At 37.6% G+C, this 10,481-nt stretch overlaps 1 protein-coding gene and 1 pseudogene across 2 annotated transcripts; both read left to right on the top strand.

Annotated features, from left to right (window-relative positions):
• The first annotated feature begins 838 nt into the window (after positions 1–838).
• Positions 839–4,742, top strand: LOC137716222 (putative anion transporter 4, chloroplastic; annotated as a pseudogene). The gene is made up of 9 exons (XR_015960972.1): positions 839–1,343; positions 2,056–2,282; positions 2,421–2,787; positions 2,996–3,040; positions 3,128–3,274; positions 3,603–3,740; positions 3,851–3,884; positions 3,993–4,172; positions 4,389–4,742. The product of XR_015960972.1 is annotated as a putative anion transporter 4, chloroplastic (transcript).
• A 1,018-nt stretch (positions 4,743–5,760) lies between these two features.
• Positions 5,761–10,127, top strand: LOC137715868 (calmodulin-binding receptor-like cytoplasmic kinase 2). The gene is made up of 6 exons (XM_068455220.2): positions 5,761–6,172; positions 6,691–6,932; positions 7,077–7,245; positions 7,672–7,761; positions 7,891–8,186; positions 9,646–10,127. The coding sequence occupies exons 1-6, from the start codon at positions 5,923–5,925 to the stop codon at positions 9,964–9,966; spliced, it is 1,368 nt and encodes a 455-aa protein (XP_068311321.1). The 5' UTR covers positions 5,761–5,922; the 3' UTR covers positions 9,967–10,127.
• The last annotated feature ends 354 nt before the right edge of the window (positions 10,128–10,481 follow it).

Here is a 10,481-nt window from a genome sequence, read left to right as displayed (position 1 = left end):
CACTTCTCATAGATGGAATTCAAAACATTAGGGTTTAGTAAGAGAAAGTACATGATGACTGAGCCCAGAAAAACACTAATGTTATCAGTAAAAGCTGTGATTAGTTGCTCAAAAATGGTGGGAAAAGCTATGAAAACGACAACCACGGCCTCAGTCTTAACGACGGCGGCTTCACCATCTCTGCCACTTTGCAATAACCGCCGGGTTTTTTATATTAGATTTATAGGAAAGGGATCATTTCCTCCCTCCTAATCCACAAAATTAAGGGATTCGTACAGTTAAAATTTGGTTAAATGACTACAAATGGGGGTACATTTTAAAAGTTATAATAACTTTAACTATTGAATCAAATTTCAACGGTACAGATCTTTCGATTTGATAGATTAGGAGGAAGAGATTAAAAAATGATCTATTTTTCTTTGGCATTAGATGTTAAATTAAACACTAAAAAATTTGAATTCACAACATCATGCAAATACTCTATCCCTTTTCACCGTTATAATAAATGGTCACTTGCTTCTCGCTCCAGTTGAGTGAGAGAGGGGGAGAGAGAAAGTTGGAGCGGAAGTCTTTTACTGTTTATAATTAGAGTCTGAGTTGTCAAACGGGCCGGTTCGATCTGGCCCATTGAAAGTTGGTACGTGTTGGTTTGGGTTGTTTTTGAGGTAGCCCACTTGATAAACCAATCCCGGTCCTAGCCCATAAAGACCAGGGCCGTGTGGGGCCGAATCATTAAACGGGCTGACTTTTGCAAAACAAAATTTAATTATTTTAAAATAAATAAAAAAACTTATTTGAACATGTTATAAAATACCCGAAATTTTGGCACTATCAAAACACCCGATTTCCGTCGTCACTCTCAGTGGCGACTGTGACTTTCTCCGCCACTGCGCGCTTCCACCATGGCCTCTGCAACTGCAATCCGAACTTCTTATCTCACTCTCTCCCGAGACCGAAACGTTCCAAAACCTGAATCGCCGAAATTCCAGCTCCCTCCGCGTTTCGTCGACTCGCAGAACCGAAACACCCGATTCCGAGACTTTTCGTCGGCGAGCTCACTGCAGAGAATTCGACTGCAGCATGGCTCAGCCGAGCTCCGCCTCGTTCTCCCGCACCGATTTAGGGTTTCTTCCAACGACGCTCAGTTCGGCTCGTTTTCGGAGGAGAACGAAGTTCAGGCGCCGAGTTTCGCCGAGTTTATCACCTCGGAGCGGGTCAAAGTTGTGGCGATGCTTGCTTTGGCTCTGGCTCTCTGTAATGCCGACCGTGTTGTGATGTCGGTGGCGATTGTGCCGTTATCGCTTTCTAATGGCTGGAGCCGATCGTTTGCTGGTATTGTTCAGGTAGTTTTCTCTCCTCATCTCTCTTTTCTTTTTATTTTTGTATTTTAATTTCGGTTGAATTAATTTTCTTTGAATTTAAGAAGTTTATGACCGCATAAATTTTTGAAATTTGTAATGCCTTCAGCTGAGGGAATGCTCCCAAACACCAAAGAGTTGAACTTGATCCAAATAATTGGTGATTATATTGAAATTTTTTTTTTTTTTTTTTATAAATATTTTAGCAAGTCCTATAAATAGGTCTCTTATGAAGAAGCAGTTTAGATGTATAACTCGTTTGGAATTGTTTTTAAAAGCACTTAAACTGCTTCATGCAAAAGCACCAAGTGTCATAGTGGTGTGCTTCTTGCATGAAGCACTTTAAGTACTTGTCTGGCCTGACGATTGATTCCAAAAACAAAATGAGCCCGTGAATGTTCAATCTATGGACTCCATTTCTCATTATTACTATGGAAAGTGATTTCCGCAAGCGCATTTTCTCCCCTTGCACACCCATGTTTATTTTTGCCTGGACTGAATAAATCAATTGAGAATCAAGGGACGTAATAAACATGGTGTGCAAAAGGAGGGAACGGATGTGCAGAAATGATTTCTTTATTATTATTTTTTTAAGCTAAAACAGTTGAACTCCTGGGTTTTCAACAAAATCGCTCTAGAAATTGTTTTTGTTGATAGTAGGGAATCTGAAATACTCATTTGAAAAAACATTTGGCAGTCATCTTTCCTTTGGGGTTACCTCGTTTCTCCCATAGCTGGAGGGACTCTTGTGGACTATTATGGTGGTAAGGTAGTCATGGCCTGGGGAGTGGCTTTGTGGTCTTTAGCAACCTTTCTTACTCCGTGGGCTGCGGAAAATTCTCTATGGGCCCTCCTTGCGATGCGTGCTCTCCTTGGAATTGCAGAAGGAGTGGCTCTTCCATGCATGAACAACATGGTAGCGAGGTGACGGTGGTCTCCAAACTTCCTTTATGGATTTACCAATCACATTAAAGCCACTTTAATGATGTTCTTACTGGTGTTTTTTGGTTAAATTGTTGGTGGAGCTAAAATGTTGACCACGGTATGAACTTTTTGTTTCAGGTGGTTTCCTCAAACAGAACGAGCCAGGGCTGTTGGACTTGCAATGGCCGGATTTCAGCTTGGAAGTGCAGTAGGACTCATGCTTTCTCCAATCCTCATGTCACAAGGTGGTATATTTGTACCATTCGCGATATTTGGTTTATCTGGATTTCTTTAGGTTTTGGTGTGGTTATCTGCAACATCAAGTACTCCTGACCGAAATCCTCAAATATCAAAATATGAATTGGATTACATATCAAACAAGCGGCAGAAGTCCTTTTTCGTGGAGAATAAACCTAAGACAGCCAAAGTGATCCCTCCATTCAGGCGCTTGCTCTCTAAAATGCCAACCTGGTCCATAATAGTTGCAAATGCCATGCACAGTTGGGTAATGCATATACATCTCATGCCAGGTTATTCTACTCTGAGAATCATATTGTTAATGTCCTTTAAATGCGTTGAATATAACAAGATCTAACGGGCAAAATCCCTATAGATAGCTTTTTGTGAATTCATATTTACTTTGTATCCTTGTATGGAAATTGTATATGTCAGCACAGACTGATTATTTTTATTTCATTTTTCAAATTTCGCAGGGTTTTTTCATATTTCTTTCCTGGATGCCCATTTACTTCAACTCTGTAAGGCCTAATGTTTGGCTATAATTTCATTTTCGCTTCCTATCGTGAGTGTTGTGTAGCTTATGTATGATTCTTGATCTACTTCAGGTGTACCATGTTGACCTCAGACAGGCAGCTTGGTTTAGTGCTGTTCCATGGAGTGTCATGGCAGTCATGGGATATGTTGGTGGTTTGTGGTCAGATATATTGATACGAAATGGTACGAGTGTCACTTTGACTCAAAAGATCATGCAGGTATGTGCTGCAGTTCTGTATACTAGTTTTTTACTGTTTCGAGGCCTTAAACTAAGATGGGTAATCCATAATCTGGAGATCCTCACTTCAAATATGGTTTGAATGATCAATAAAATAGATGGGAAGGAAACGTCTATATTTTGAGCTTATTTGCAGAAGTTGTACTGTATACTTGTAATCTTGAAGTTTAGTACTACCAAAAGTTTCTCACCACCAGGGATGGTTAAATTTCTAGTCAAAGTGGATCTTTGTTAAAGAAAAATTTATATCCTATATGAATTGAATTTCTAGTCGCTTATTGAATGTGAATATTGTTCCTTCTCTGCAGTCAATCGGTTTCATTGGTCCTGGGATAGCTCTTATGGGTTTAATTACAGCAAAAAGTCCAGCAGTTGCATCTGCTTGGCTTACGTTAGCAGTCGGGCTGAAATCTTTTAGTCACTCTGGTTTTCTTGTGAATCTCCAGGTTGGCATTAGAGAATGTTATTAAAGTCAACTATTTGATGGTAGTTAGTACCTCGAATTAATTCTTTATTTGTTTGGTGTGACTTAATTAATATTTTTTTCTTTAACCAGGAGATCGCTCCACAGTACTCCGGTGTTTTACATGGTATGTAAAATTAGAATAAATTTTCAGTATATTAATGCTTCCAAGGCGTAGTGAAATAACTTGTTGATTTGGTAAAATTTGATGATATCCCGTTATTTATTGTGTTAGGAATTTCAAATACTGCTGGAACATTTGCTGCCATTTTGGGAACAGTTGGAGCTGGTTTCTTTGTTGAACTCGCGGGTTCTTTCCAAGGATTTCTATTGCTTACATCGCTCTTATATATTCTTGCTGCCCTTTTCTACGTCGTCTTTTCTACTGGAGAGAGAGTAAATTTCGATGAACCTGGTAAGTATCATCGTTATCGATTCTTCAAATTTGATTTTCCTTCCAAGCCCCTGCCCCGCTTTTAAACTTCCATTAGGAATTGTGGAGATTTGACATAATGACCAATTTGTTGCTTTGTTATACTGTTTAAACATTTACACGGTTTTAAATTCCTAACGTGTTGGCAGTTTTATATCCCTAATGAAATTGGATTGTGCATTGACGTTTGCTTGACAGTTCATGAATGATATTTAAAGGCTGCTGGCGAAAGCATCGATTGATGATGACGATGATGATGCGTTTTCAACTGTAACTAACGGAGCAGTCATGGAATTGGACAGAACGTTGGAAGGCGGACTTGACGAATTGTACAGATCGTTCGGAGTCATCCGTTGTATTAATAAATATCCTGTTTGTTCATCGTATGAATCTGAAGTGTGTACAGTGGATTTTCTGGTAGTGTTCCTTTTCCTCCTGCATCAATAGTTTGTTTCAGGCGCATATGGGGATCCTGATTACCAAATTTTGTAAAAGATATGTGTAAATACGTTCCAGAGGTACGATGCCAGATTCTTTGTTCTTGCTTCCTCATTGATTGATTGCGGTTCATACGATTCATACATGCATGAGCGACTAGCGGAAGCATTTCCGTCAGGTAATAGCCAAATGTAAGTCAATATCATTCTTTGTCTTTTTGATATAAAGTAAAAAGTTGAAAGGTCAGAAGCACATGCTGAAAATGAAGAGTTGAGCAAAAGGAAAATGATTTTAAGTAAGGACCCGGCTTCTCTGCTTTCTCAGTTCTCATACACTTTTATCCTCTTCTATTTTGTGCGATCACGGTTAAGCTACGTTAACATTTTATATTGATTTTTTTATACAAATAATAAGACAAAAAGTAATAGTGATATAAAATGTTGATGTAATTTATCCGTGACCGCATAAATAGGAGAGGATGATAGTGTATGAGAATTGGAAAGGCAGAGTAGCCGGGTCCTTTTAAGTAAATCCCATTTTCCCCTTTTTGCATTCAGTCCATTTATTTATATCTCTTAATCCTTTTTTAATTTATTTAATCCTGCAATTAGAAAAAGAAAGGACAGTACATAAGAGGAGAAAAAGGAAGTGCGGAAATAACTTCTTTGGATCGAAAGAGGGATGCAATCATGCAACAAGGCAAAAGCTCTCAATCAATTCATGTGATGTAACCCGCCCTGCAACTTGGCTTGCCACTATAATCTGCAGCCTATTAAAATATCCTCCAATTTTGACCAAATATTATTTTCTTCTTCTTTTTTAGGATTAACACATACAATTTTTCTACTGACCAAATCATAACATTTGATTAGGAGCAAATTCTAGACACGTATCGCATCTTGAATTAAATTTTTAACATTGGTGAATTACACGATGGTAGTTAAAGTGAGGCTTTTTGTGTGAGTCTTTTCGATCTCTGGAAGAGTGAATTGTAATGATGAAGCCACTAACGAATTCCTTTTTAAAATATTTAACTGAAAATGCTGTTGCTGATTTGTCCTCCATCAAAACTTGGGATGGCGACTAATCCACAAAATCACTTGAATTAGTCTTACAAAACATAAACATTAGTGGGAAAATCCAAAATTTAAGACTTTAGTAAACATTCAATTATTTTATTAAATAAAAATATTATAGGTAAGAATCATAAATGCAAGAAAGCTACTTGTAAACAACAAAGCCAAATGTTGATCAAAATTGCATCAGACGGCCAAAAACTCCATATCTTCTGGCAATGAAGAGAACACCAAGTCCTCATAATCCGCAGGCAAATCAGAGAAAGCAAATCGCCAGTTTCCGGTATGAAGATGGTAACAAGAACAAAGCTGAGCACAAAAGTCTTCCTGTCCTGAGGCATATCAAGGTTGCCATGAAGAAAGTTGCCGGGATTTTCACAGCTCTTTTCGGACAGCGAAAGGCCGCCTCAAAGGCTGCTGCTTTGATTGAAACAAGAAGAAATGATTCTCGAATCCGGGGGATTTCGTGTAAGTTTTTACTTCCATATTGGTTCTGCACAGATCTACAATAAACATGTTCAGAAGTGCTTTTGGAAGAGCTAAAAGCATTTTCGGATACAATTGCATTTTTATTGAAAATTTTGGATGTAATTTGAATAAAAGCGCCTTTGAGTATAAGTGCTTTCCATTGAAGCATTTCCAAATGGACTTATAATCATGTGTTTTGCAGCTTGGTAAATACCATATGCAGATGCATAGAAATTTTCAGCTCGGTAGATACTGGGTTCGTTTGACAAGTTCTTTTTAAACGACTAAAATGCTTTTAGATAAAATATTTTTGAAACCAAACCTTAATAAAAATGCAAGTTAATTCTGGAAAAGCACTCGAAGTGCTTTTAGCATGCTTTTAGTAGGAAGCACTTCAAGGGCTTTTAGAATCCAAAACATTTTCTTCAGTCATTTAAAAGCACTTGCCAAACGAGCAGTGCTTTCAAAAATCAAAGATTGAGAAGTTAGTTTTGTTAATATTTTCCTATGCCCTGCAGCTTCAACTGATCGTTCGTCAGTGAGTGATACTAGGAGTAAGAGCTCGTCAAAGTTAAAGCTCTCTCAGTCCATCAGTTTTTCCAGTGGATTAATTGAGACGACGAACTTCTCTTACGAAGAGATTCTCAAAGCAACCGAAAAATTCTCTCCAGCAAATAAGATTGGTGAGGGTGCATTTGGAACGGTGTACAAGGGAAGGCTTGCAGATGGATCTCTTGTTGCTGTAAAGCGTGCTCGGAAGGTATAGAAATTTATGCCTCGTAATTGATTGTAGTACCTTATACATTGAGAAACAAGCGGAATCCTTTTAATTGGTAAAGCATTGTTCCGACAATAGTTAATCTCATTTTCTATTAGCTTGCATAACGACTTAAAATTTGTGCAGGCTGCATCTGACAAGATCTTAGAAACGGCGTTTAAGAATGAAATACTTACCTTGTCAACGATCGAGCATCTGAATTTGGTAAGGTTATATGGATATCTGGAGCATGGAGATGAGCGGATTATTGTGGTTGAATATGTTGCAAATGGAACGCTTCGCGAGCATTTGGATGGTAAGTCTTATGAAAACTTAGTTATGAAACTCAATAGGGTTAGTCAGTAGAAGTCGGAGAGCATAAACAAATGTCAACTTTAAGTAACAAAAAGAGTTAGATAAATCGAACTAGAATGAAAAGTGATGGAAAATTTATGGTAAAGATATGATTCTGCTATTAAAAGAAGAGAGTATTCGATCTGGTTCGCCTTACCATGACTAGGGAAGGATCATTGGCAGTGTCCTGTTTCCTTTTTCCTTCAGTTGAAAAAATTAGCTTTTTAGTTGTCTGGTTGTGTTTTACATGAAGCTCGGAACACTTTTCCCGCCATGGAAGCTCTGTATTTTTCTTCTTTTCTGTGATAATTAGATAATCCGAATATCATCAGAAATAACATACTACTAATCCAGAAATGTATATAAAAATAGTCCTCTTTTCATGAAGGTACAAATGGAAATGAACTTGAAACCGGAGAACGTTTGGACATTGCTATTGATGTGGCTCATGCAATCACCTATCTTCACATGTATACAGGTGTGTACATCATTTTCAATCCAAATTACTCGACCGATAAAGATGTTTTCATCTTGCTTCCCATTTAATTTGATTAGGCTATTATTGTTAAGGCATTTGACAACCTGAATCGTCTCATGTATTTGACAGATCCTCCGATAATCCACAGAGACGTAAAATCTTTAAACATCCTCATCACAGAGAAACTTCGGGCTAAAGTGGCGGACTTTGGGTTTGCACGATCGTCTGCAGACCCAAATGCAACTCACATTTCAACTCAAATCAAAGGAACGGCAGGATACTTGGACCCCGAGTACCTCAAAACTTATCAACTCACCGTAAAGAGCGATGTTTACTCCTTTGGTGTCGTGCTTGTAGAACTTATGACAGGAAGACGACCCATCGAACCAAAGAAGCCAACCAATGAAAGAATTACAACAAGATGGGTAAGAGTATACTCATTTCAGGGTTATTATACAAAATGGTTCCTGAGATTTGCATGATCAATAGAAATGGTCTCTAAGTGTCCACCATCCATGATTTTGGTCCTTCTGTTAAAAACTCTTTGGGCAATTTTCAAAGTTTCGTAACTCAATCGATTCTTAAACAAATTCGACCCGTAATATATCAAAATGAAGATAAGAAAGTGTAGAACAAGATTATACATATTTGGAAACCCAATGATTGCCGGAGATGGCCGGAAAATAGCCTGAAAGGTGACTAGTCCGAGGGAAAACTGGAAAACTTGCCGGAAACTGGGTAAACTTAAACGTTCATAATTTTTTCAATACTCAATGAAATCGAGTAATTCAAAAACGAAAATCATACCTCTCGATGAGACGAAAAGAATGGTATCTTTCTTTACTGCTAAATCGCCGTGGTTTGGACAGAAAACTGCTCGAAAGTGGCTAACTGGAAAATGGTTAGCCACTTTCGAGCCATTGTCCGACCAAACCACGGCGAGTTAGCCTTCGAAAAAAGGTATCATTCTCTTCGTCTTGTCAAGAAGTATTATTTTCGTTTTGAATCACTTGATTTGGTTGAGTATTGAAGAAGTTATGAACGTTTAAAGTTACCCAGTTTTCGGCAAGTTTTTCAGTTTTCCTGCGGACCATTAACCTTTCCGGCCATCTCCGGCAACCATTGGGCTTCCAAATAAGTATAATCTTATTCTACACTTTCCTATCTTCATTTTGATATATTATGGGTCAAATTTGGTTAAGAAACGATTGAGTTACAAAGTTTTGAACATTGCTCAAAATCGTTTTTAACGGAATGACCAAAATCATGGATGGTGGACAATCTCAGGGACCATTTCTATTGATTTTGAATCTCAGGGACCATTTCTATTGATCATGCAAATTTCAGGGACCATTTTGTATAATAACCCCTCATTTTAAGCATCTTGACATTACTAAACCGACACGAAACTGGAAATTTGTTGGGATGTCTGTTTCTATATGTTGCTTCGCGGTAAAATCTGCCCAGAGTTCCACCTTACATGATTAATTAGTCATTGCTCAAGTTTTGTTTTACTCTAAATCTCCCCGATTTATTGTAGTTCCGACATTCATCACATGTTTCTGTTAAACTTTAGACAATCTGTCACTCATGACATATTTCTATAGAGCATAAAGGCAAACCACATGAGTCTAGCTCTTGTAACATCCACCTTATTCCTCATTGCATTTACATGTGAAACATTCATCAAATGAAACCGCTACAGTTGCGGTGGATCATTTCATCCTTATTCCTCATTGCATTTACATGTGAAACATTCATCAAATGAAACCGCTACAGTTGCGGTAGATCATTTCATCCTCCTCTGCAGATGTCCTGTTCCCATGTGTTATAGACAAACATTCATGAAATGAAACATTAGCCTAACCATGTTTACATCCGCAGGCAATCCAAATGTTGAAACGAGGAGACGCGATACTTGTCATGGATCCAAGGCTACGGAGAAACCCGGCATCAACGATGGTTTTGGAGAAAGTCCTCCTGCTAGCTCAGGAATGCCTTGCACCTCAAAGAAATTCAAGACCCTCCATGAAAAAATGTGCTGAAGTGTTATGGGAAATTCGAAAGGACTTTCGAGAAAAATCCCTCCCTTCTTCCTCTGATGTTCATTTTTCTGCGAATTATCCCGTCAGAGATGCAAAGATGACTCGGCAGACATCGTTTGGGATTCAAGATGATGAATGGCAGAAATTTATCTCTGCCTAACTTATAAGAATTTTGAGTGAAATTATTTACAGAAAATTGTTTTCTTCTTCTATCCAAGTGTTTAGTTAGTACATCTATGTAAAAAAGAAACGTCTTTTTGTATATAACCCAATATTCAAATATTAAATTTCAATGGCAATCGGATTTTATTACGAACCAAAGTTGGCGTCTAACTAACAACTAATGCAAGATAAATTAACTTTTTAAGTTAAATTTATAAACTATATAATATATCATCAATAAAAATAAATACGTTAATCACGGAAAACCACTTTTTATGCTTCCTAAACCGTTGGCGGACTTTTGGAAAAAGCATTTCACATACAACAGTGTTGTATTGTACCACATCATTATTTTTTTTCGGTTACATCATATCATTATTCCATCGTAGTAAAATCATAACAGTGACATAATAAAATAGTGAAACTGTACTATTATCTCATTTTATCTTCTTGACTCTCTTTGTCATCTTGCAATTAAGAAAGTCAATAGCAACCTTTTATTTAAATATAAAA

This window comes from Pyrus communis, chromosome 3 (assembly GCF_041283825.1).
Source record: "Pyrus communis isolate YQ-2024b chromosome 3, ASM4128382v1, whole genome shotgun sequence".
Taxonomy (NCBI): Eukaryota; Viridiplantae; Streptophyta; class Magnoliopsida; order Rosales; family Rosaceae; genus Pyrus; species Pyrus communis.
This window is presented reverse-complemented; position numbering and strand designations above follow the sequence as displayed.